Here is a 27920-nt window from a genome sequence, read left to right as displayed (position 1 = left end):
CTGCCCTGCCAAAGGGCTATACTACAATAGACCCACTTCCATACAATGGGCACTTTAGGTTTACAGGCCATCATGCACGTCTCTATCCAGGGACAATGTGGAGCTTCCCAATTTTTGGCTGCCCTGCCAAAGGGCTATACTACAATAGACCCACTTCCTTACAATGGGCACTTCAGGTTTACAGGCCATCATGCACATCTCTATCCAGGGACAATGTGGAGCTTCCCAATTTTTGGCTGCCCTGCCTAAGGGCTATACTACTATAGACCCACTTCCTTACAATGGGCACTTCAGGTTTACAGGCCATCATGCACGTCTCTATCCAGGGACAATGTGGAGCCTCCCAATTTTTGGCTGCCCTGCCAAAGGGCTATACTACAATAGACCCACTTCCATACAATGGGCACTTTAGGTTTACAGGCCATCATGCACGTCTCTATCCAGGGACAATGTGGAGCTTCCCAATTTTTGGCTGCCCTGCCAAAGGGCTATACTAAAATAGACTCACTTCCTTACAATGGGCACTTCAGGTTTACAGGCCATCATGCACGTCTCTATCCAGGGACAATGTGGAGCCTCCCAATTTTTGGCTGCCCTGCCAAAGGGCTATACTACAATAGACCCACTTCCTTACAATGGACACTTAATGTTTTGAGGCCCTCATGCACGTCTCTATCCAGGGAAAATGTGGAGCCTCCCAATTTTTGGCTGCCCTGCCAAAGGGCTATACTAAAATAGACCCACTTCCTTACAATGGGCACTTCAGGTTTACAGGCCCTCATGCACATCTCTATCCAGGGACAATGTGGAGCTTCCCAATTTTTGGCTGCCCTGCCAAAGGGCTATACTACAATAGACCCACTTCCTTACAATGGGCACTTCAGGTTTACAGGCCATCATGCACATCTCTATCCAGGGACAATGTGGAGCTTCCCAATTTTTGGCTGCCCTGCGTAAGGGCTATACTACAATAGACCCACTTCCTTACAATGGGCACTTCAGGTTTACAGGCCCTCATGCACGTCTGTATGCAGGGGCATTGGTGAACCTCACAATTTTGGACTGCCCTGGCAAAGGAAAATACTACAAAGACTCACTTCCTCAAAATGGGCACATTAGACTCAAGAGGCCTTTATGTACGTCTCTTCTCAGGGATATCGGAGTGCCACACAATGTTTTACGTAAAATCTTTCATGTATTAATCTCAAAAAGTAACATACACCAGCTCTATCTCACTATTGGGTATGTGCCCTTAACATTTCTGCCATGAAAAATCATTTTGGTGTCATTTTGGAAGGTTTTCTGGCGAGTCCGTAAAAATGGCGTAAAACTCGGATAAAATTGTTCACAGCTGTGACTTTTTAGTGATAAATGCTTCAAGGCGTCTTCCCCATGCTGTTGCCATGTCATTTGAGCACTCTTCTGAGACTTTTGTGACATTTTTAGGGTTTCTACATGCTGCCGGGGGTCATTTCATAAAAATACTCGGGTCTCCCATAGGATAACATTGGGCTCGGTGCTCGGGCCGAGTACACGAGTATCTTGGGATGCTCGGCCCGAGCCTCAAGCACCTGAGCTTTTTGGTACTCGCTCATCACTACAGCACAGAGGCACTAATCATAGCAGCACAAGAGCAGGCGCTAAGTACCAGATCCATAGAAGCAGGAATCTACCACACAAGACAAGACCCAAGATGTAGACTATGTAAAGAAACCACGGAAACAATCCAACATATAGTGGCAGGATGCAAAATGCAATCAGGAACAGCGTACACCGAACGCCACAACCAAGTAGCGGGAATTGTATACAGGAATATCTGTACAGCGTATGGGTCCCCCTACGTCTAGGTGGGAGACCGCAGAAAAAGTGGTGGAGAATGAAAGGGCCAAAATCTTGTGGGACGTCAAGATCCAGACGGATAAGCAAGTGGTAGCTAACCAACCAGATATCGTGATAGTAGACAAGGATCAGAAGACAGCAATGATAATAGAAGGAATATGAGAAGCTGGAGAAATACCAGGGCCTTAAAGAACAACTGTAGAAGATGTGGAAGGTGAAGGTAACAGTGAGTCCAGTGGTTATAGGAGCACTTGCGGCAGTGACCCCTGAGTTGGAAAAATGGCTGCAGCAGATTCCAGGAGCAACATCTGAACTCTCCGTCCAGAAAAGCGCAGTGCTGGGAACAACTAAGATCCTGCGCAGAACCCTCAAACTCCCAGGCCTCTGGTTCCCCTAAAGTATTAAGAAGTATTTCAGGCACAAAGAACAATGAGCTTCACATGTTTGGATTAATTATCTATTTTTCCAGCCTTTTCTGACTAATTAAGACCCTCCCCAAACTTGTGAACAGCACTCATACTTGGTCAACATGGGAAAGACAAAGGAGCATTCCAAGGCCATCAGAGACAAGATCGTGGAGGGTCACAAGGCTGGCAAGGGGTACAAAACCCTTTCCAAGGAGTTGGGCCTACCTGTCTCCACTGTTGGGAGCATCATCCGGAAGTGGAAGGCTTATGGACCTACTGTTAGCCTTCCACGGCCTGGACAGCCTTTGAAAGTTTCCACCCGTGCCGAGGCCAGGCTTGTCCGAAGAGTCAAGGCTAACCCAAGGACAACAAGGAAGGAGCTCCGGGAAGATCTCATGGCAGTGGGGACATTGGTTTCAGTCAATACCATAAGTAACGTACTCCACCGCAATGGTCTCCGTTCCAGACGAGCCCGTAAGGTACCTTTACTTTCAAAGCGTCATGTCAAGGCTCATCTACAGTTTGCTCATGATCACTTGGAGGACTCTGAGACAGACTGGTTCAAGGTTCTCTGGTCTGATGAGACCAAGATCGAGATCTTTGGTGCCAACCACACACGTGACGTTTGGAGACTGGATGGTACTGCATACGACCCCAAGAATACCATCCCTACAGTCAAGCATGGTGGTGGCAGCATCATGCTGTGGGGCTGTTTCTCAGCCAAGGGGCCTGGCCATCTGGTCCGCATCCATGGGAAGATGGATAGCACGGCCTACCTAGAGATTTTGGCCAAGAACCTCCGCTCCTCCATCAAGGATCTTAAGATGGGTCATTATTTCATCTTCCAACAAGACAACGACCCAAAGCACACAGCCAAGAAAACCAAGGCCTGGTTCAAGAGGGAAAAAATCAAGGTGTTGCAGTGGCCTAGTCAGTCTCCTGACCTTAACCCAATTGAAAACTTGTGGAAGGAGCTCAAGATTAAAGTCCACATGAGACACCCAAAGAACCTAGATAACTTGGAGAAGATCTGCATGGAGGAGTGGGCCAAGATAACTCCAGAGACCTGTGCCGGCCTGATCAGGTCTTATAAAAGACGATTATTAGCTGTAATTGCAAACAAGGGTTATTCCACAAAATATTAAACCTAGGGTTTGAATAATAATTGACCCACACTTTTATGTTGAAAATGTATTAAAATTTAACTGAGCAACATAACTTGTTGGTTTGTAAGATTTATGCATCTGTTAATAAATCCTGCTCTTGTTTGAAGTTTGCAGGCTCTAACTTATTTGCATCTTATCAAACCTGCTAAATCTGCAGGGGGTTGAATACTACTTGTAGGCACTGTGTATATATATATATATATATATATATGTATATATACAGTCATATGAAAATGTTTGGGCACCCCTATTAATGTTAACCTTTTTTCTTTATAACAATTTGGGTTTTTGCAACAGCTATTTCAGTTTCATATATCTAATAACTGATGGACTCAGTAATATTTCTGGATTGAAATGAGGTTTATTGTACTAACAGAAAATGTGCAATCCGCATTTAAACAAAATTTGACCGGTGCATAAGTATGGGCACCTCAACATAAAAGTAACATTAATATTTTGTAGATCCTCCTTTTGCAAAAATCACAGCCTCTAGTCACTTCCTGTAGCTTTTAATGAGTTCCTGGATCCTGGATGAAGGTAGATTTGACCATTCCTGTTTACAAAACAATTCCAGTTCAGTTAAGTTTGATGGTCGCCGAGCATGGACAGCCGCTTCACATCATCCCACAGATGTTCAATGATATTCAGGTCTGGGGACTGGGATGGCCATTCCAGAGCATTGTAATTGTTCCTCTGCATGAATGCCTGAGTAGATTTGGAGCGGTGTTTTGGATCATTGTCTTGCTGAAATATCCATCCCCTGCATAACTTCGTCACTGATTCTTGCATATTATTGTCAAGAATCTGCTGATACTGAGTTGAATCCATACGACCCTCAACTTTAACAAGATTCCCGGTGCCGGCATTGGCCACACAGCCCCAAAGCATGATGGAACCTCCACCAAATTTTACTGTGGGTAGCAAGTGCTTTTCTTGGAATGCCATGTTTTTTTGCCTCCATGCATAACGTCTTTTTGTATGACCAAACAACTCAATCTTTGTTTCATCAGTCCACAGGACCTTCTTCCAAAATGTAACTGGCTTGTCCAAATGTGCTTTTGCATACCTCAGGCGACTCTGTTTGTGGCGTGCTTGCAGAAACGGCTTCTTTCGCATCACTCTCCCATACAGCTTCTCCTTGTGCAACATGCACTGTATTGTTGACCGATGCACATTGACACCATCTGCAGCAAGATGATGCTGCAGGTCTTTGGAGGTGGTCTGTGGATTGTCCTTGACTGTTCTCACCATTCTTCTTCTCTGCCTTTCTGATATTTTTCTTGGCCTGCCACTTCTGGGCTTAACAAGAACTCTACCTGTGTTCTTCCATTTCCTTACTATGTTCCTCACAGTGGAAACTTACAGTTTAAATCTCTGAGACAACTTTTTGTATCCTTCCCCTGAACAACTATGTTGAATAATATTTGTTTTCAGATCACTTGAGAGTTGTTTTGAGGAGCCCATGATGCCACTCTTCATAGGAGATTCAAATAGGAGAACAACTTGCAAGTGGCCACCTTAAATACCTTTTCTCATGATTGGATACACCTGTCTATGAAGTTCAAAGCTCAATGAGGTTACAAAACCAATTTAGTGCTTTAGTAAGTCAGTAAAAAGTAGTTAGAAGTGTTCAAATCAAGAAATTGATAAGGGTGCCCATACTTTTGCACCGGTCAAATTTTGTTTAAATGCGGATTGCACATTTTCTGTTAGTACAATAAACCTCATTTCAATCCAGAAATATTACTCAGTCCATCAGTTATTAGATATATGAAACTGAAATAGCTGTTGCAAAAACCCAAATTGTTATAAAGAAAAAAGGTTCACATCAATAGGGGTGCCCAAACTTTTTCATATGACTGTATAATGTGTGTATTTATTTACTACTTGTTAATTAATGACGCTCTCGCACTTTATTAGTTCAAGTTTTTTTTTCCCTGACGTTACCCTTATATCTATGATCAAGAACACCGTGAAGCGCGTTGGTTATCACTATAGCAAATGTCTTAATGAAATATGAATAAATACAGAAATATAGAAAAGATTTTATGATACATTAAAATAAGGATCGTGCCAGATCCAATTTTTTTTCCCCTCTATATTGTGCAGGAGTTTTTGGTGATCACCAGATGACGAGCACCTTGCACAATACACTTCAAGATTAATCGGAAATAGCTCAATGTGGCCAAAACTGAACTGATCATCTTTCCTCCATCTCACCTACACTCTCCACCTGATCTATCTATTACAATAAATAATACCATGCTCTCGCCAGTACCCAAAGTTCGGTGCCTCGGAGTGACCTTTGACTCTGCCTTGTCCTTCATACCACACATCCAATCCCTCACCACCTCCTGCCGCCTTCAACTCAAAAATATTTCCAGAATCCGTCCTTTCCTCAATTCGCAATCTACAAAAATGCTAGTGCATGCTCTCATAATCTCCCGCCTCAACTACTGCAACATCCTCCTCTGAGGTCTCCCTGCTTACACGCTCGCCCTCTCCAGTCCATCCTTAACTCTGCTGCCCGACTGATCCACCTCTCTCCTCAATACCACCCTGCTTCTCCCCTCTGCAAGTGTGACGCCCTGGAGCCCAGTGGTCACAGGTCATTACACACACCACACACCCCCTCCCCACACTAGGAAGGTAACACCCTTTCAATCAAGACCTGATTGCCTCCCTCAGTGTTAGACAGGCACACCAGGTGGGCGGAGTCAGGCGGAAAGACACGCCCACCGAGGAGTCTGCTGGCCTGAGGCAGGAAGTTCAAAGGCAGTTTCAGACAGTTGAGTGGTAGTAGAGGAGTGTGACACACACAGTGCTGTGCGGGGCCTAGGTCGGAGCCTAGGACCCCCCTACAGTCAGGCAGGCAGACGGCAGGGGTCACCTGCAGGAGACCGGGAACATGACCGGTGGAACCGTAGGGACCGGGACTGGGTTGGAGCCCGCGGGGACCGAACCGGGGAGCCAACAGTTTACCGGAGCACCAGGAAGGGTACTCAGACCCTGACTAGGCCGTAGGTCACCATATAGTCAAATTAACTGATTGAGGTCTGGACCTCCCGGAGTCCTTTCCCACCCAAAGTCCCGATTGACGGCAACAGCCCAACCTGACTGGACAACAGCCACCGCCAGAGGCCATAGATCCAAGGGCCAGCACCTGCGGGCAAAGGAACTCCCACGACATACCCGCCGGGGAGCGGACCACCCGTGCTTAGGCACCGTGGTCCACACAAGTTGAGGTGCAGGAGAAAGGGGGACCCTGTCACACCGTCCAGTGCTGCAGCTGGCCGTGGGCCGCCCGTCTTACATCTCGTTTGGTTTACCAGAGACTCTGAGTGACTTAATTGGGAGTACGACATCATTGCACCGCACCGCAGCACTGTGCCCCGCACCGCAGCCTCCCCGCTACCGGGCCCCGGGACACACCGCCCCTACCCACTGAGGGGTTAACAACCAAGCTGCGCCCTGCCATCTCTCCCGGGAGCCCCTCCATCTTCACCGCAGCGGTGGTGTCCCATATCACCACAACCCGTGGGTGGCGTCAGGAAAACCACCCCAACACCGGCATACCCGCATCCCCGGCGCGTAGCGCCAACCTCCCCCTTGCAGAGCGACCTGACCCTTGGGTCCGTGAGAGGCTCGAGCCACCGCCCGCAGAACGAGCACGGATCCGAGCGGCTCGGATGTCGCAGCCGAGGCCGCGGGGCGGTACACATTGATTCTTCTGGCGTCATGAACAGGATCGATCCAGTCTACTCACCCGTAGAAATGCGCCTTGTAGTTCCCGTCAGCGGCGTCCCGCTGCAAAATTTGAAGATCCGCCATCTTTGGCGCGAAACGTTCCCGCTCGAGTCGTCTTCCCCGAGCAGGGGAGGCGCGAAAAAGAGAAACCCCGCCCCAAAAGAAGGAGTGGTAGAAAGAACCAAGGGGGGATGGGAGGAAAATGTCGGCGCCCATGGGAAACGGCGCGGGGGCGCTAGCTGCAGAAGTAGCGGCACCCGAAGAAGGGAACGTGGCAGCCCTCGCCCCAGCCGGAGGAGTGGAAAGGGCCGTGGGCCCGGCGGTCGCCCAGGTAATGCCGATCTCCCTGACGTACGTGCCTGGTGCTACCTGGCTACCCCAGTACAATGGGAAGCCTGACGCCTTGCAGGTGTTCCGGAAGATCACCCCAATCCTTGACCTGTATGCCATGACTGGTCGACAGCAGGCAGTGGTGGTACTTGGGCAGCTAACCGGTGCGGCCGAGCAGGAGACGGAGACCTGGACCGACGCGGACCGGGCCTCGGTAGCCACCATCTTTGAAAAACTCCAGACCGCCTTTGAGACCCGGACTGAGCCTGAGTTGCGGATGCAGTTTTACCAGTGCCGGCAGCGGCCCGCAGACAGTATCAGAGACTATGCCCTGTACTTGCAAACGGCCCTTCGGACCCTGAAGCGGGTGGACATGGACACCATCAGTGAGGCCGACAGTAATAAAATGTTGGTGGAGCAATTCCTACAGGAGCTGGGGTCTGCTGAAAATCGCAAACAGCTCCGGTTGTGGACGATGGAGTATGCTGACCTGGACTTTACAGTACTAAAGGAGCGGGCCATCAAGGCCCTGCAATCGCCAACTGGCAATGCTCCTGACGCGACCCCCTGGCCAATTGAAACCGCTCCCGTCTTAGTGGCACTCCCTCCTCTGGCGCTGCCGGCCCCTGCTACGCCTGTCGGGACTATTGAAGCACTGGCCTCACAAGTTCAATGGATGAATGAAGACCTTACCCGAGTCCTCGCCGCACTCAAACTCCCGACGAGAGGCAAGCCCCAGGAGAAGATCCAATAGGAGAGAAGCTCTGCGTCACCGATTTATAGGTGCTCAGGGGAAAAAATAGACAAAAATAGAGTATACCCCGGCACACTATTACTCCCAAAGAAGATAAATCATGCGACTGTTCATATGCAAATTTCTTTTTATTGATCAAGTTGTGCTGTAAAATATGAAAAATGATTCGTCCAAACAAGTCGACGTTTCGGCTGTAGGCCTTCGTCAGACTGGACTTTATCTGAACATGATGACAGAGACAAAAAATCAATATCATATATACAGGATTGACACAATGTGATTACAGTTTCCAACAAAAATGAAAGTAAATCAATGACATTTTAGACATTTAAGAAAAGGGTAGAGGCATATCATATCATTTTGTAACACAATTCCGTGATATAATGAAGAAACACTCCACTTGTAAAATACAAAGACTTGTGGAAACACATATACACCTTATAGCAGCATGGGTACGCTGAACATTGGACCGGGGATACACATAATTAGTGTTCATGTGACCGTGGTTAGTTTAAATGGAAAACCGACCATAGGGAGAAAGTTTGAAAAGGAGGGGGGGAAAAAAGGACCAGAGGAAAGGAAGGAAAAGATGCAAACCAGAGAGAGATAAAGAAAATGAAGAAATGAGAAACACTTATAGAAGGAGGGAGGCAGTCTAACTGATACTGTCATCACATAAAGCTCACTGCGTCACTCACCACTGGAAGTATGACAGAATGTAATCACGCCGAGGCGTGAGCCAAGAAACAGCGGAGGACAATGCATCAATTATGATATGTGCTATAATAGAGAAGACATTTGTTAAGTAAGGTTCATATAAAAAAGGTTCATATAAAAAACATCAACATGGTGTTCTACAGGGACAGTTGGTGATTATTAGATACCTGTTATGGAGTTTGTGTAATCATGCGGTTGGCAACATGTAGATCAAAGATTCTTATGTAAATGTACGGAGTGCCTGTATCACATGCCACGTCAGAAAAGTTAACACCCCAAGGGTTAGTGGTAGGTTCCTGGATCTCAATGTAAGGAAATCATGAATTACAATTAATTCCATTAATGTTGTGTTAAATATGCCCTTATCATCATATACAGGCATATATGTAAGGCACAGGTATATATATAAACTAGTTGCGGTGGATACCTAATGTTGGTTGTGCAGAGGAATCACCTTCACATGTCTCACTTATCTCAGTCGGATTGTTGTGGGATCCATATTCTGAGTAAAGGATAAAGTAGAGGATAAGGTCATGAGAGATGTGAAATGTACAGCCGGTGTTACACTGTGGACAAGCAGAACCCTTATGTTATTATTATTATTATTATTATTTATTTATAGAGCACCATTAATTCCATGGTGCTGTACATGAGAAGGGGGTTACATACAAAATACGTATACAAGTTACAGTAGACAGACTAGTACAGAGGGAAGAGGGCCCTACCCTTGCGGGCTTACATTCTATAGGATTATGGGGAGGAGACAATAGGTGGGGTGTAGGTCAGGCGGCAGCTCCGCACGGTGGTCGGGCGGCAGCTCCGCACGGTGGTCGGGCGGCAGCTCCGCACGGTGGTCGGGCGGCAGCTCCGCACGGTGGTCGGGCGGCAGCTCCGCACGGTGGTCGGGCGGCAGCTCCGCACGGTGGTCGGGCGGCAGCGAGTTCATTGTAGATTGTAGGCATTTCGGAACAGGTGCGTTTTCAGGTTCCGTTTGAAGTTTGCAAGGGTAGGGGATAGTCTGACGTGTTGAGGCAGCGAGTTCCAGGAGACTGGGGATGCTCGGGAGAAGTCTTGGAGTCGGTTGTGTGAGGAGCGAATGAGAGAGGAGGAGAGGAGGAGATCTTGGGAGGACCGGAGGTGACGTGTTGGAGTGTAGTGGGAGAGTAGTTCGGAGATGTACGGAGGGGAAAGATTATGCACAGCTTTGTAGGTCAGTGTTAGAAGTTTGAATTGGATACGGTGGAAGATTGGAAGCCAGTGGAGGGACATGCAGAGAGGAGAAGCGGGGTGGTATTGAGGAGAGAGGTGGATCAGTCGGGCAGCAGAGTTAAGGATGGACTGGAGAGGGGCAAGCGTGTTGGCAGGGAGGCCACAGAGGAGGATGTTACAGTAGTCGAGGCGGGAGATTATGAGGGCATGCACTAGCATTTTAGTTGATTGCAAATTGAGGAAAGGGCGGATTCTGGAAATATTTTTGAGTTGAAGACGGCAGGAGGTGGTGAGGGATTGGATGTGTGGTATGAAGGATAAGGCAGAGTCAAAGGTCACTCCGAGGCAGCGAACTTTGGGTACTGGCGAGAGCGTGGTGTTATTGAAGGGTATGTTGTATGAGTTTAAAGAAATGACACACCTGCAGGCCAGTGGGAGGGGGTGTGACTGGAGACTGCTAGGGTGCAGACCGATATATGGTAGGTAATATAGGTGAGTCCTATAAAAGAAAGAGAAGGCAGATACCAGATGGCATGTCTGTAGCCACAAAAGGCAATGCTAGTAGGCAAATGGTATAAGGATGTTACCTATGTTCAGGTCAATAACATACAATGTCGCCGGTAGGACCGGAAACGTCAGAGGCCGTCACCTTAGGGCTAAAAGAGGCAATAAAAAGGTTGCAGGTAGCATAAGGAAGTTATATATAGCTGGTAGAGACAAAGCTAAATGAGTTCCATAAGATACCTGATCATGTATTTCCCCCCCCCCTCCTTTTCAAACTTCCTCCCTATGGTCGGTTTTCCATTTAAACTAACCACGGTCACATGAGCACTAATTATGTGTATCCCCGGTCCAATGTTCAGCGTACCCATGCTGCTATAAGGTGTATATGTGTTTCCACAAGTCTTTGTATTTTACAAGTGGAGTGTTTCTTCATTATATCACGGAATTGTATTACAAAATGATATGATATGCCTCTACCCTTTTCTTAAATGTCTAAAATGTCATTGATTTACTTTCATTTTTGTTGGAAACCGTAATCACATTGTGTCAATCCTGTATTTATGATATTGATTTTTTGTCTCTGTCATCATGTTCAGATAAAGTCCAGTCTGACGAAGGCCTACAGCCGAAACGTTGACTTGTTTGGACGAATCATTTTTCATATTTTACAGCACAACTTGATCAATAAAAAGAAATTTGCATATGAACAGTCGCATGATTTATCTTCTTTGGGAGTAATAGTGTGCCGGGGTATACTCTATTTTTGTCTGTTTTTTCCCCTGAGCAAATATAAATCGGTGACGCAGAGCTTCTCTCCTATTTGTTCTATAATTTTTGGCTCTTGCTCCTGATCTCCCTCTCCAACATTTGTTCAAATGTCACAGCCAAATTTTTCAACTTTTTCTTATAATGACGAAGAAACCTCAAATATAGTCTCCAAAGTTACTACCTCCAGCAAGTTCTTGATGATACCACCTGAGGAGCTACGGGGTAGAGACTACGAAAAGGAACTCCAAAGACAAGCTGCACTCGACCTCCACCTAGTGACTCTAGCGGAATACCACCGCACGAAAAGGATACCTAGAGGCCTGAGGGTATCCCTCAGACCAACCCTCTTCTCAGAAAATCCTCTTTTTTGTGATAAGTTCGAAGCCATTTTGAACAAGTGCTCCATTGATATAATCACATTAACGATAGAATTTTTGCAGAAGGAGATTCAGCAGGTTACTGAGAACATAAAGTCCACAGAAGATCAACTCAAACAATCTTTATCAGCATCAGATTTGGATCAACTGAAGACTAAGGGTACCTTCACACTTAGCGATGCAGCAGCGATCCGACCAGCGATCTGACCTGGTCAGGATCGCTGCTGCATCGCTACATGGTCGCTGGTGAGCTGTCAAACAGGCAGATCTCACCAGCGACCACTGAACAGCCCCCAGCCAGCAGCGACGTGCAAGCGACGCTGCGCTTGTACGGAGCCGCCGACTGGAAGCTGCGGAGACTGGTAACTAAGGTAAACATCGGGTATGGTTACCCGATGTTTACATTAGTTACCAGCGCTGTGTGCAGGGAGCAGGGAGCCGCGCACACTGAGCGCTGGCTCCTTGCTCTCCTAGCTGCTGTACACATCGGGTTAATTAACCCGATGTGTAATGCAGCTACATGTGCAGAGAGCAAGGAGCCGCGCACACTGCTTAGCGCTGGCTCCTTGCTCTCCTAGCTGCTATACACATCGGGTTAATTAACCCGATGTGTACAGCAGCTACATGTGCAGAGAGCCGGAGCCGGCAGCACAGGCAGCGTGAGAGCTGCGGAGGCTGGTAACTAAGGTAAATATCGGGTAACCACCTTGGTTACCCGATGTTTATCTTGGTTACAAGCTTACCTCAGCTGTCAGACGCCGGCTCCTGCTCCCTGCTCGCTTCATTTGTCGCTCTCTCGCTGTCACACACAGCGATGTGTGTGTCACAGCGGGAGAGCGGCTTTGAAGAAAACGAACCAGGGCTGTGTGTAACGAGCAGCGATCTCGCAGCAGGGGCCAGATCGCTGCTCAGTGTCACACACAGCGAGATCGCTAATGAGGTCACTGCTGCGTCACAAAAAGCGTGACTCAGCAGCGATCTCGGCAGCGAGCTCGCTGTGTGTGAAGCACCCCTAAGGCCAACGACCTCATAACCAACTTTCGCAGTAATCTTGAAACAAAAAAACGACATAAATTTCTTCGTGACCAAGAAGATTACGCCAAGGGCACTGTATACCGATGGCGGTCTGGAGAAGGGTTCAGATTCCAGCGTTCATACAGACATGGAGGGTATGCCTCCACCAGCGATTCAGAAGGCGATTATGGAACATCCCGCCCACAGCCGAGTTTTTTAGAACAACGCAGACCACCAGCAAGAGGACAAGGCGGGGGAAGAGGAGGATATTCCAACAACAGAGAGGGCAGGATATGGACTCGATCCCAGGTAACACCAACCTTGTCCTCAACATCTCTTCTTACAACCTATCGCCCGCTGAACATCTAGTGTTACAGAAGGGATTATCTTTCAGTCCCACCTCACGTTATGATACTTTCCAGGTAGAGCAAGAGCTTAATCAATTTTTTAGATCTCTTAGACTGAAAGTGCATTTTGGTGGTGAAAACACAAGACCTGAGCCTCCACTGAGTGGTAGTGTCTGCTTTAACCTTAAAAACCTTGGCCTGACAATTGCCAGTACATACATGCCACCACGGCACTACCATCCAGTTGAGACTTTTATTTCATTGGTCAACAGTGAGGTTGAGAAACTCAACATGAGTATACACAAGGGTGATTTTCAGTTAAACCACAACTTGAGTATTGAGGAATCCAGAGCTATACAGGATCTGAGAGATAACACAACCATCATAATTAAGCCAGCCGACAAAGGTGGGACAACGGTCATTTTAGACCGAGACTATGCCGGCGTATAAGACGACTGGGCGTATAAGACGACCCCCAACTTCTGCCCTAAAAATATAGAATTTGGGATATACTCACTGTTCATCTGTCATAGTGCCACCGCTCCCTCCAATCTGCTGCACGGAGGTGAGGGGCCGGGCAGCAGATTGGGGGGAGCGGTGGCACTGTGGCAGATGGAGGCCGGCGGCGGCAGCGGATCGGGAGGTGTGGGGGTGAGGGTGCGGGCAGGAGATCAGGGAAACAGGTGGCAGATCGCGGAGGGCAGCGGCGGATCGGGACGCTTTTCGTACAGTGCAATGGCAGCGCGGCAACTTCCGGGTCCCATGCTCCGGTCTCTTAACAGCATGGGACCGGAGCTTGTCGCCCTGCCATTGCACTGTGTACAGTCACTCACTGTGCTCAGTGTGCTGGCGTGCTGCAGGGACAAGTGAAGCTGATGGGGGCGGTCACCGGCAACAGGTCCACTGTGATTGGAGAGATCGGCCTTGTGACCGATTTCTCCAATCAGAGCATTGGAGCTGGGGGAGGGTGATCCAGTGAGGTCACCCAGCTCCAGCCAATGGCCAGTGCTACAGCTGCACTGGCCAGGGCTGGATTTCAATGTTTCAGTCATTTTAAATGGCTGGAACATTACAGTGGCTGTGATTGGTTGAGCGGCATTCGTCAGCCAATCACAGCCTCCGTAGGTCCGGGGAGGAGGCACCACCCCTCCTAAGGTCAGGAACAGGTCCCCTCCTCCCCGAATCTGCGGTTTTTGTTAACATATTGCAGTCACCGCTGTATATCCGGCGTATAAGACGACCCCCCACTGTAGCCATTATTTTAAGGGGGTAAAAAGTCGTCTTATACGCCAGTATATACGGTATATTTCAGAGATTCTGGGGCAATTGGCCGACACAAGTACCTATGAGCCCATCCCAAGAGATCCAACATCACAGATTTCTTCCCTCATAAAAGCCACCTCTTCACGATACCTACAATTAGGTGTCATAGAACAAAAATTGGCCAGCTTTCTCATTAATTCACATCCCACCATCCCGGTGTTTTACACTTTACCTAAAATTCACAAAAACCTCACCCATCCACCAGGCAGACCCACAGTGGCGTCGACAGACTCAGTACTCTCCCCTCTGGCTAAGACCATTGAAAAAATACTATCTCCGTTTATATCCCTCATACCATCGTATGTGAAGGATACTTCACATTTCCTTGATATCATTAAGGACTTACATAATATCCCCATCCCTGCTTTTTTGGTAACGCTAGACGTTAACAGTCTGTATACGAGTATTTCACTCAATGATGGTATGGATGCAGTACGTTGGTTCCTAAGTGAGCATACCACTTTACCCATTGACAATAAGCAATTCTGTCTTGATCTTCTTGAAATAGTCCTTGGTAAAAATTATTTCATGTTCCAAGATCAATTTTACATGCAGCGGAAGGGGACCGCCATGGGATCCAACATGGCGCCCCCTTACGCTAATATATTTATGGCCTTCTTTGAAGATAAGTTCATTCACTCCAACCCACTCATCAATAGACATGCCCTACTATGGCGAAGGTACATTGATGATATTTTTTTGGTGTGGGATGGAGACCTGAACAGCCTTCAAGAATTCTTCTCTGACCTTAATGGATTCATGCCCGGACTGACTTTTACCATCCACCAAGATCAGACCCGAATTAATTATTTAGACTTTATGGTGATAAAAGAAGACACTGGCCTTTTGGTCACTGACATTTTTGTGAAACCGACTGATAGGAACAGCCTTCTTTTTTACACTAGTAATCACCCTAGGCATGTTAAAAAAGCATTACCTATATCACAGCACACACGGGTTGACAGATTGGTTAGTAAACCAGAGACAAAATTAAAACAACATGAAGAGATGAGCCTAAAATTTCTACAGAGGGGTTATCCGCGTGAGATAGCTGAGAACAAAGGGTCCGTCACTAGACAAGATAGGACGGCGCACAATCAGGTACCATACGTGACTACTTATCATCCCTTTCAACCCCTATTAAGAAAGATCATCTGCCAGCACTGGCCCCTTCTGAAAACGGCGTACCCCAAAATCGAGGCCTTTCATAACCTACCTCTCTTCTGCCATCGTAGATCACCTAACCCAAGGAACCAATTAGTACGTGCAGATATAGGTTCCACGAAAATGGTATCACGTCAGACATTTTTGGACACACAACAGAAAGGCACATTCCCATGTTTGGGATGCGCGCAGTGTGCCAATGTTACCAAAGGTGATACTTTTACACATGCCAGAACAGGAAAAGTCTTTCGAATTAAAGGTTTCCACACATGTGACAGCACATTTGTGGTGTACTACATTAAGTGCCCCTGCAGTCTCGGGTATGTTGGGGAAACTACTCAGCATATCTGAGACCGCATCAGTCGACATAAATCAGACATCCGGTGTGGTAACACCCTCCTGCCTATACCTAATCATTTCTTGATAGTTGGTCACCGAATATCCCAGCTGAAATTTCAAGTAATTGATCACATAGATGTTATACGCAGGGGTGGTGATAGGGTTAAACGCCTCCGTGATAGGGAGGCAAGGTGGATCCATACCCTAGGTACACTTGAACCACATGGGCTGAACCGAAAATATGAGACTTCGTTCTAATGTACTATTTCATGTCATCAGTGGGTCTAAATACTGATGCAGGGTTATGGCCATTTTGCTGTAATGCATGATATTGATATTATTTAGCATATACTTCCTTTTTGATCTTATCTAAGTTATAACATATATGCCAATTTGTCACCCAGGAATATGGGTTAATTTCTCCTTTATCACATGTCCGTTTTTTATGACCATTATAAATGTCTATTGTTGTCACACTGACATGTATCCCTCTTTTTTACAGAAACGCTAATACGTCCTGATAATGAGCACTAGCCAGCACTCCCTGGATAAATACACCTTCTCCCATATCTCCTATGGCACTCTGGACTAGGATAATGTCTCTCACCTACGCCGATGCACGTGATCAGTGGTTATCTATACTAGTAAACACCCAGGCACTAGATACCAGCTCCTGTGACGCACCAGCAGGGGGCCGGGCCGGTGGCACGCACTGCGCATGCGCGGTGTGCGTTCCACGGGCCCTGCTTCCTGTATTCCATTGATAGGAAGTAGTAACAGCAGTACACGCCCACACTTCCTTTAAAACGTCTGCACGCTGTAACTACACACAGTGCAGGATCCTCCATGCACAGACCGCACGTCCAGCACCAACGTGGTAAGTTATGGTAGCCGACCTCCCTCTTTACCTGCTCTATATGATTCTATCATGCTGCTTGCAAATCTCTTTATTTTCCTCTTTTCATGACCCTAAGGTAACGGCCTCTGATGATTCCGGTCCTACCGGTGATATTGCACAAAAACGGCCTGGTATCTCTTACTGGTCAGCAACACTATTTTGCTGCTATAGATACATGATCAGGTATCTTATGGAACTCATTTAGCTTTGTCTCTACCAGCTATATATAACTTCCTTATGCTACCTGCAACCTTTTTATTGCCTCTTTTAGCCCTAAGGTGACGGCCTCTGACGTTTCCGGTCCTACCGGCGACATTGTATGTTATTGACCTGAACATAGGTAACATCCTTATACCATTTGCCTACTAGCATTGCCTTTTGTGGCTACAGACATGCCATCTGGTATCTGCCTTCTCTTTCTTTTATAGGACTCACCTATATTACCTACCATATATCGGTCTGCACCCTAGCAGTCTCCAGTCACACCCCCTCCCACTGGCCTGCAGGTGTGTCATTTCTTTAAACTCATACAACATACCCTTCATGACATAAGGGTTCTGCTTGTCCACAGTGTAACACCGGCTGTACATTTCACATCTCTCATGACCTTATCCTCTACTTTATCCTTTACTCAGAATATGGATCCCACAACAATCCGACTGAGATAAGTGAGACATGTGAAGGTGATTCCTCTGCACAACCAACATTAGGTATCCACCGCAACTAGTTTATATATATACCTGTGCCTTACATATATGCCTGTATATGATGATAAGGGCATATTTAACACAACATTAATGGAATTAATTGTAATTCATGATTTCCTTACATTGAGATCCAGGAACCTACCACTAACCCTTGGGGTGTTAACTTTTCTGACGTGGCATGTGATACAGGCACTCCGTACATTTACATAAGAATCTTTGATCTACATGTTGCCAACCGCATGATTACACAAACTCCATAACAGGTATCTAATAATCACCAACTGTCCCTGTAGAACACCATGTTGATGTTTTTTATATGAACCTTTTTTATATGAACCTTACTTAACACATGTCTTCTCTATATCATAATTGATGCATTGTCCTCCGCTGTTTCTTGGCTCACGCCTCGGCGTGATTACATTCTGTCATACTTCCAGTGGTGAGTGACGCAGTGAGCTTTATGTGATGACAGTATCAGTTAGACTGCCTCCCTCCTTCTATAAGTGTTTCTCATTTCTTCATTTTCTTTATCGCTCTCTGGTTTGCATCTTTTCCTTCCTTTCCTCTGGTCCTTTTTTCCCCCCTCCTTTTCAAACTTCCTCCCTATGGTCGGTTTTCCATTTAAACTAACCACGGTCACATGAACACTAATTATGTGTATCCCCGGTCCAATGTTCAGCGTACCCATGCTGCTATAAGGTGTATATGTGTTTCCACAAGTATTTGTATTTTACAAGTGGAGTGTTTCTTCATTATATCACGGAATTGTGTTACAAAATGATATGATATGCCTCTACCCTTTTCTTAAATGTCTAAAATGTCATTGATTTACTTTCATTTTTGTTGGAAACTGTAATCACATTGTGTCAATCCTGTATATATGATATTGATTTTTTTGTCTCTGTCATCATGTTCAGATAAAGTCCAGTCTGACGAAGGCCTACAGCCGAAACGTCGACTTGTTTGGACGAATCATTTTTCATATTTTACAGCACAACTTGGTCAATAAAAAGAAATTTGCATATGAACAGTCGCATGATTTATCTTCTTTGGGAGTAATAGTGTGCCAGGAGAAGATCCAGCTCGCCGACAGCCCGGAGGACGTCCCGTGGAGGCAGCGGAGGAAGAACTCTGACTTGAGGTATGGGCCACCTGTGTGCTACAGGTGCAACCAGCCCGGCCATTACTCCAGGCGATGTCCATTAAACGAGCAACCCCTGAGGCCAAGGGCCAATCCTCAGGAGTAGACCCCCGTGGCCCGGCCGATTGGAGAGACCGGTTCGTAGGAGGCTGCCCCATCATTCCCTTGGTGGTGGACGGCGTCCCGATCACAGCCCTGCTGGACACTGGATTGCAGGTAACCACTATGCCTTACTCATTATACCTGCGATATTGGGCTGATAGCGAACTTGCCCCCCCGATGATGGCATGACTGTTATTGCGGCCAATGGACTTCCTATGACCCATGTGGGACTTAAGGAAGTGACCCTGACAGTGGGGCGGACCCAGCTGAAACGTAAAGGGATGATTGTGGTGCTGAATGAGTCCAGTGACCGTAACACAAAAGTAGTCTTAGGGACCAATGTGATTGAGCACTGTATGGGTGAGGTGTTGAACTTGCTACAGCAACTGTCTGCCACTGCGGGAGGAGGGTGGCAGAGGGCCTTGCAGCGTGAGATTCGGACCCTTCTGCACCGCCAGCAGGTGAACTTGACAGGTGGAGAGATTGGTGGAGTGCGGGTGATGGATGCCGCCCCTTTGGTAATTCCGCCAAAGAGCGAGATGATGATTTGGGGCAGGGCAGCGGTAGGCCCCCAGGGACGGGATTACCCGGCGTTGGTGGAACCCTCGCCTTCGGAGCACTGGCCCACGGTAATGGTGGCCAGAGGGGTGATTCACGTCAAAAGGGGGAGGGCGCCTGTGAGAGTGCTGAACTGCGGGGAGGAAGAGGTTAGGCTCCCCCGCTACGCCACCATAGCTAAGCTGCTCACCATTGACCTCCACACTATTCACGAAGCACTCCAAACACTGCAGGAGTGGTGCCAAGAGTTGCATGTCGGCACCGAGTCTACCCCGGCACATCACAAAGATGGGGTCTACAGGGTAGTCCAAGAGCACGGGCAGGTTTTTAGCAAACACCCACTAGATTTCGGGAGGATCAGAGGGGTCCAACATCATATCCCCACTGGCACACATGCACCTATCAAGGAGAGGTATAGGCCCATACCACCGGCACACTATCAATGCGCCAAAGACATGTTGAGGAACATGAAGGAGGCAGGGGTCATTAGGGATAGTTGTAGTCCCTGGGCAGCCCCATTGGTGCTGGTGAAGAAGAAGGACGGCACCATGAGGATGTGCGTGGACTACCGGAAAATCAATCAGATAACCCATAAGGATGCCTACCCTCTCCCCCACATCGAAGAGTCGCTGGCTGCGTTAAAAACTGCTATTTCTCTACTCTTGACCTTACCAGCGGATACTGGCAGGTGGCAGTTGCCCCGGAAGACCGTGAGGAGACCGCATTTGCTACCCCCATGGGGCTCTGCGAGTTCAACAGTATGCCGTTCGGGCTGTGCAATGCCCCGGGGACCTTTCAGCGGCTGCTTGGGACACCTCAACTTTGAGACTGTCCTATTGTATCTGGACGATGTGATCGTGTACTCCAAGACATACGAAGCCCATCTGGAGCACCTGGCTGAGGTGTTTGCAGCCCTTTCCAAATACGGGATGAAGTTGAAGCCCTCCAAATGCCATCTGCTGAAGCCCAAAGTGCAGTACCTCGGGCATGTGGTGAGTGCCGAAAGAGTGGCCCCAGACCCGGAGAAGGTCACTGACATCCAGAATTGGCCACGGCCGACCACGGTGAGAGAGGTCAGGCAGTTCCTGGGCCTGGTGGGCTACTATCGTCATTTCATCAAGGGGTACACGAAGATGGCTGCGCCCATGCAAGATCTCCTCATGGGGCAGACCAAGAATGGAAAAGTCACCAGTTCCCCGTTCGTCTGGAATGAGAACCATGAGGAGAAGTCCTTCCACCAGCTGAAGTCGGCCCTGACAGGTGAGGAGATCCTGGCCTACCCGGATTACGGGCTCCCGTTCGTCCTCTATACCGACGCCAGCAATGTGGGCTTGGGTGCAGTCCTGTCCCAGGTACAAGATGGGAAGGAGAAGGTGATCGCCTACGCCAGCAGAAAACTTCGGCCGACGGAAAGGAACCCCGAAAACTACAGTTCCTTCAAGCTTGAGTTTCTGGCCCTGGTGTGGGCAATAGCTGAGAGGTTCCGGCATTACCTCGCTGCGGCCAAATTCACGCCTACACAGACAATAACCCATTGACACACCAGGACACGGCCAAGCTGGGTGCCCTGGAGCAGTGGTAGATGGCTCGACTGTCCAACTACGATTTCACTATCAAGTACCGGGCCGGCCGCAAGAACACCAACGCGGATGCACTGTCCCGCATGCCGCACTTGTCTGATGATGGGGTGGAGAATGACGACCTTGAAGAGATCAAGCTGCTTCCCGCCTTCCACCAGCCCCGACAGGAGAAGCCCTGTGTGAACCAACAGCAGGTGAATTTTGACCCACTACCCGAGCAGGGGTTGCAGGAAGTTCAGGATCGGTAACCCGCTGTCCAACTGGTTAAAGCCATGATCACACAGGGCGCCCCCAGGATGGATCCTGCAGCTCCCTCAGAGGCCCAACGGTTGTGGAAGGAGAAGGACCGGCTACACCTGTACAAGGGAAAGCTGTGCAATCCCAAGACTCATGAGAAGGTTCGCCAGGTAGTGGTACCCCAAGCTAGTGTGCCCATGGTCCTAAAGGCCTACCACGATGGGGCGGGGCACTTCGGTTGGAAGAAGCTGGAGATGCTGCTGAGAGAGCGGTTCTATTGGAGGGGAATGCGAGGCCTGGTGTCGGGAGTGTGGCCCCTGCACCTTGAGGAGGCAAGACGAGGCCAGCAAGAAGGCCCCCCTTCAGCCGATCGTTACCCACCAGCCGTTGGAGTTGGTTGCCCTGGATCACGTCAAGCTCACGCCCAGCCGGAATGGGTACACATATGCCCTGACTATCGTGGACCATTACTCCAGGTTCATGGTGGTTGTCCCGGTTAAAGATCTGACGGGCCGCACTGCAGCCAAAGCCATCCAGGCCTACTTCTGCCAACCGCATGGTTTCCTGAGCCGAGCGTGGAAAAGAAGAAAGGAGTGATCCATACGGTAATGGACGACTTCCCAGCAGATTGGCCTATGCAGAACGGCATGGTGATTGTTCCAGTGTTAATGTTCCCACAACCAGTGGAAGAAAGAGAGACGGAGACGTCCGCCAGCGAGCTATCAGAACCAATGCCCAGGGATACACCTATACCACGCCCCTGTAGATCTCTACCTGCCACACCTGACACCAGGGAAGAGGGACCTGTTGTCCCCTCTGTCCCACTATCTCCCGTTGATGACACTGGTGCCAGACGGTCCACACGCCCTAACCTAGGTAGGCCCCCACTTAGGTACAAGGAAACCACTATTTAGGGGTGCGATGTATTGATTGTGTAAATATCTGAATGAATGAGCCCTAATCACCCGAGACTTTCACCTGATTGAACAGTTACAGTCCCCGTTGGGACCTACAAGTTTGTGGTAGCCCATTGGCTATGAAGAGCCCCGTCCCCGTTGGGACATGTTCTGTCACCTTTGTCACCCTTTTGTCACCTTGTCCCCTCCCTGTTCTGCATGAGAGACTACTCATGGACACGGCCGAGAACTTGCAGGCCAACCCATAAACTAGTGGGTTTGTAAATATTGTCCCTTCCTGCCCCCTCCATGCCCTTCCCGTGTTGCCAATCTCCGGAGAGGCTGGTTGGAGGAAGCACCCGCAGCAGTGCAGGCTGGGGTCCGGTCACCACCGGAACCAGTGACCATCCTCCGGGGGCAGAGGTCCCCTTGGACATGGGGCCCCTGCATGACTGCCGGGTGCGCTTCCCGTACCCGTTCCCGCCTGGGTGGCCTAGGCCAGGTTCCCGTTTCTGGACTGGGGAAAAGGGGTGCTACCTGTTGTAGTGGTGGCATCAAGGTCTAGGTGGCTTGGGTGGGAAGGCGGAAGGACATGGACCCGTTCCCGTTTGTTATTATTAAAAATGTTTTCCCGTTTGCAACGGTTCAAGAATGTGCCTCCCATAAGGGAAGAATGAAAAAGAATGCTTTTGTTAACAAAATTTTATCTTTTCACAGTTGCAAAAATAACCGGTGTGGACGGGCAGCCAGCGGACGGTCTGCATTAAACCAAGGGCGAATGTGACGCCCGGGAGCCCAGGGGTCAAAGGTCATTACACACAGCACACACCCCCTCCCCACACTAGGAAGGTAACACCCTTTCAATCAAGACCTGATTGCCTCCCTCAGTGTTAGACAGGCACACCAGGTGGGCGGAGTCAGGCGGAAAGACACGCCCACCGAGGAGTCTGCTGGCCTGAGGCAGGAAGTTCAAAGGCAGTTTCAGATAGTTGAGTGGTAGTAGAGGAGTGTGACACACACAGTGCTGCGCGGGGCCTAGGTCGGAGCCTAGGACCCCCCTATAGTCAGGCAGGCAGACGGCAGGGGCTGCCTGCAGGAGACCGGGAACACGACCGGTGGAACCGTAGGGACCGGGACTGAGTTGGAGCCCGCCGTAACCGAACCGGGGAGCCAACAGTTTACCGGAGCACCAGGAAGGATACTCAGACCCTGACTAGGCCGTAGGCCACCGTATAGTCAAATTAACTGATTGAGGTCTGGACCTCCCGGGCTCCATTCCCACACAAAGTCCCGATTGACGGCAACAGCCCAACCTGACTGGACAACAGCCACCGCCAGAGGCCATAGATCCAAGGGCCAGCACCTGCGGGCAAAGGAACTCCCACGACATACCCGCCGGGGAGCGGACCACCCGTGCTTAGGCACCGTGGTCCACACAAGTTGAGGTGCAGGAGAAAGGGGGACCCTGTCACACCGTCCAGTGCTGCAGCCGGCCGTGGGCCGCCCGTCTTACATCTCGTTTGGTTTACCAGAGACTCTGAGTGACTTAATTGTGAGTACGACATCATTGCACCTCCCCGCAGCACTGCGCCTCGCACCGCAGCTTCCCCGCTACCGGGCCCCGGGACACACCGCCCCTACCCACTGAGGGGTTAACAACCAAGCTGCGCCCTGCCATCTCTCCCGGGAGCCCCTCCATCTTCACCGCAGCGGTGGTGACCCATATCACCACAACCCGTGGGTGGCGTCACGAAAACCACCCCAACACCGGCATACCCGCATCCCCCACGTGTAGCTCCATCCTCCCCCTTGCAGAGCGACGTGACCCCCGGGTCCGTGAGAGGCTCCGCCCGCAGAACGAGCACGGATCCGAGCGGCTCGGCGGTCGCAGCCGAGGCCGCGGGGCGGTACACAAGTCCCTCCATTGGCTCCCAATCCTCCACCGTATCCAATTCAAACTACTAACACTGACCTACAAAGCTGTGCATAATCTGTCTCCTCCGTATATCTCTGAACTAATCTCCCACTACACTCCAACACGTAACCTCCGGTCCTCCCAAGATCTCCTTCTCTCCTCCTCTTTCATTCTCTCCTCATGCAACCGACTCCAAGACTTCTCCCGAGCATCCACAGTCTCCTGGAACTCGCTGCCTCAACACGTCAGACTATCTGCTACCCTTGCAAGCTTCAAATGGAACCTGAAAACTCATCTGTTCAGAAATGCTTATAATCTAATATAATCTACAATGACCTCACTGCTTCACCACCGTGCAAAGCTGCCGCCCGACCACCGTGCGGAGCTGCCGCCTTACCACCGTGCGGAGCTGCCGCCTTACCACCGTGCGGAGCTGCCGCCTTACCACCGTGCGGAGCTGCCGCCTTACCACCGTGCGGAGCTGCCGCCTTACCACCGTGCGGAGCTGCCGCCTGACCTACACCCCACCTACTGTCTCCTCCCCAAAATCCTATAGAATGTAAGCCTGCAAGGGCAGGGTCCTCTTCCCCCTGTACTAGTCTGTCTACTGTAACTTGTATATGTAATCTGTATATAACCCCTTCTCATCTACAGCACCATGGAATTAATGGTGCTCTATAAATAGATAATAATAATAATAATTAATAATAATAATACTAATAATAATAATAATAAAAAATAAATGTTGGGAGCTATAATCAATCTGCTTGTATCAGACTACAGAGTTGGATTATGCTGGAGGTCACTCACCTTGACAGTGCCGAACGTGTAGAAAAAGGGCCACACACAGAAGCTGGAGCAGCAGAGACATGCCCGAGTCCTCACACACCAGCGATCTCTCTAATCATGAATAATGTGAGTAGATTGATGTCATCTCAGTTATAAGGCAGACACCAGGTGGCACCAGAGAGACTTTCTCTTTTTTTTTTTTTTTGGTCAAAGCATATAGCATTTTCCAGGCTTTAGCAAAATATGTAAAAGTTGCAATGTGGTGTAAAAGTATTTAAGTTATATGGAAATCTTCAGGAGTTTTTTTTTTTGTTGATAAATTTTTAAATCACTTTTTTGTCTTTTGTTTTTTTATTGCCAGTTTTTGCACCAAATTCTTCAAAGCGGAGCACTGACGTTCATGAATTTGGCGTTAAGTAAAAAATGGTCTTTTGACTATATGATGAAGATAAAGGGAGGTGATCATGAAAACGAAGCACCTTTTTGCATTTATTGATATGGGAGCAGAGCGCGCATGCATGGCAAATGTCACAGCTCCCATAGAAATCAATAACATCACACACACGGTCGCCTCTACATTCCTGATACATCGATTGGCCATTCACGCAATATCCTATTGGAATGCCTTAAATTTTCAAGCTGGAAATTCCCCTTTATAGTGAAATCTGATGAATCGTTGAACTGAGCCTCATTCTTGGGATTTGTGGGGGTTAAGTTTGGGATTGATGAAGGTCCAGTTTGGGATTGGCGGGAGACCCTGCTGGAATTGGTGGGGGACCTGGCTGGGATTAATGGGGGTATCAGCTGGGATTGGTGGGGTTCTTGGCAGCTGGACCTTGAGCAATCAGCAAGTTATCATCTACTCTTTATATAAGTATTAGTTTTAAGCAATATATATTGGGGTTAGGGTTGGGAGATGTCAACATTTATGGCACATCCACAGCATTTTCCAGAGACGTTTGATATATGTGGGTCCCACCGCTGGGATATGAGAGATGGTTCGGATGTCCTTAGGTTTTTTGATAAATTTACTTGGGTAGACAATATGAATTTTGTGTCTTGTGATATAATTAGTTTATATTCAAGTATCCCTCACCAGTTTGCTATTTCTGCAATATCGCATCACCTATCACGGAATAATGATGTTTCTGCTGATTTGGAACAGTTTTTGCTCATGTCAATAGAGTATTTATTACAGTAAAACATTTTATGTTCAATCAGGGTTTTTTGTCTACAGATTAGGGGTACCCCGATGGGGTCCAAATTTACCCCATCTATGGCAATACTTTGTTTCCTAGTGGGAACAGATGTACTGTATATTGTTAACCGCAATAATCCTTTTGTGGATTGTTTGCTCTGGCGCGTCCAGTTCCAGGATGATATTTTGATGGTTTGGATTGATAATAAAGTGGCCGTACCGGGGTTTATACAATACATTAATGATAATAAACTAAATATAAAATTTACTGATATAGGTAGAGTCAAATCTGTTCCATTTCTGGATTTGATGTTACGGGGTAATTTTGCAGTATTCTTGGGTAGACATTACTACATTTAGAAAGAACGAAAATAATTTGTTCTAATCCGGATAATTTTTCAGAACCGAGTGATATAATTAAAGACAGATTATCACAGAGAGGTCACAACAATGATACGGAAAATAAGGTGATGACTTCCAGTAAGCAATTTTTGTAAGGAAAAAAACAGAACAATGAGAACAGCAAAGGTAATGATTTACATAAAAATAAAACTAATTATGTTACTGCGTATTATGAGCCATTCAGTAAAATCAACGGAATTTTTTTAAAATAACTACTGGTGTTGAATCAAAATGAGATATTGTGTTAGATCCTTAGGGGTGGCTGTGGTTTCTCTGCACGTAGAGGTAGGTCCTTGGAAAGTTTCCTCTCACCCAGTGTGTTTGACAATAGTGGAGCGCCGGTGTCCCTGCAAGAACGCTAACTTACTACCGCCACGCCGCATCCTCCCCCGCAGCTCCACGGCCGCCAATGTGCTCGTCTGCCTCCCTCTCCCCCCGGGGCTCCCTGCGAATGCACCTAGTACGCACATACTGGCTCTCTTCTTAAAGGGCTGGCGTGCTATTACCAGGAAATGCCTCTCGGCCTATGGCTAAGAAGTACTATGTATTTAAGGCACTCTCTCATTAGGGGAGGTGCCTGCGTAATGCCTTCAGTTAGTCAGTATACCAGTCTGCTGCTAGTTAGATGTCAGGTCCCAAGCCACTGTCCCGTTATCTCTGTATGCCTTCTCATACCTATCTGTTCCTGCCATGCCCATCATATCTGCCTGCCTGTCTGCCTCAGTCATCCTGACTGTACCTGTGACCATACCAGTGTCTGTTCCTGCTCTGGGGTTCAGCTGCTACAGTCCCAGTCACTGCCCTGGGAGTAGTACCTGGTGTCTGCCTCGCGGTGGGCACTCCTTGCACTAAAGAGTAAGCCCGAGTCTACCCAGTGGTCCAGTGGGTCCACTAATCCCTCTCGCTGCCCCTACACCTGCCGTGAGCATTACAAATAGTAATGTATGACCAATGACATGGCTTTCATGTACAGGTTCCTTTAGATGTGGTGGTAGCAAATTTACAGCGTCACCATTTGTAACTAAAACAAATACTGTTAGGCTATGTGCGCACGTTGTGTAAATACATGCAATTACGCTGCGCTTTGTAGCGCAGCGTAACTGCATGCGTCCTGCGTCCCCTGCATAATCTATGGAGATTGTGCAGGGGCCGTGCGCACGTGGCGTTTTAGAGCGCAGCGCTTCGGCTGCTGCCAAAGCGCTGCGTTCTAAGAAGTGACATGTCACTTCTTCCGTGCGCTTTGCCGGCAGCTCCTGCTCTGTCTATGGGAGGAGCTGCAGGCAGAGCGCATGGAATCGGCTTTTTTTTTTTCACTACGGACATTTTCTGCAGCGATTTAAAGCGCACATGTGCTCTTCAGATCGCTGCAGAAATTTCTGCAGTGACTATACGCAACGTGCGCACATAGCCTTACATATAGAGATAGGAAGCCGAACAACATGAAATAATTTATCAATCATTAATTAACTGTGTCACTCCCATCGTTGTATAT

At 48.3% G+C, this 27920-nt stretch overlaps 1 protein-coding gene and 1 long non-coding RNA gene across 3 annotated transcripts in view; both read right to left on the bottom strand.

Annotated features, from left to right (window-relative positions):
• Positions 1-24934, bottom strand: part of LOC142290868 (nectin-3-like protein) — a 67461-nt gene extending 42527 nt beyond the window's left edge. For both annotated transcript variants that reach the window (XM_075334925.1, XM_075334924.1), the window contains exon 1: positions 24850-24934. In XM_075334925.1, coding sequence (XP_075191040.1) covers positions 24850-24910 — 61 coding nt within the window. In that variant the 5' untranslated portion in view covers positions 24911-24934. The remainder of the gene's footprint in view (positions 1-24849) is intronic.
• LOC142281404 (uncharacterized) lies at positions 8944-9505 on the bottom strand. Its single transcript, XR_012743499.1, has 3 exons — positions 9388-9505; positions 9128-9262; positions 8944-9023 (listed from the first exon to the last, which is right to left on the bottom strand). It is a non-coding gene; the product is annotated as an uncharacterized LOC142281404 (long non-coding RNA).
• Positions 24935-27920: the final 2986 nt, after the last annotated feature.

Source organism: Anomaloglossus baeobatrachus, chromosome 2 (assembly GCF_048569485.1).
Source record: "Anomaloglossus baeobatrachus isolate aAnoBae1 chromosome 2, aAnoBae1.hap1, whole genome shotgun sequence".
Taxonomy (NCBI): domain Eukaryota; kingdom Metazoa; phylum Chordata; class Amphibia; order Anura; family Aromobatidae; genus Anomaloglossus; species Anomaloglossus baeobatrachus.
This window is presented reverse-complemented; position numbering and strand designations above follow the sequence as displayed.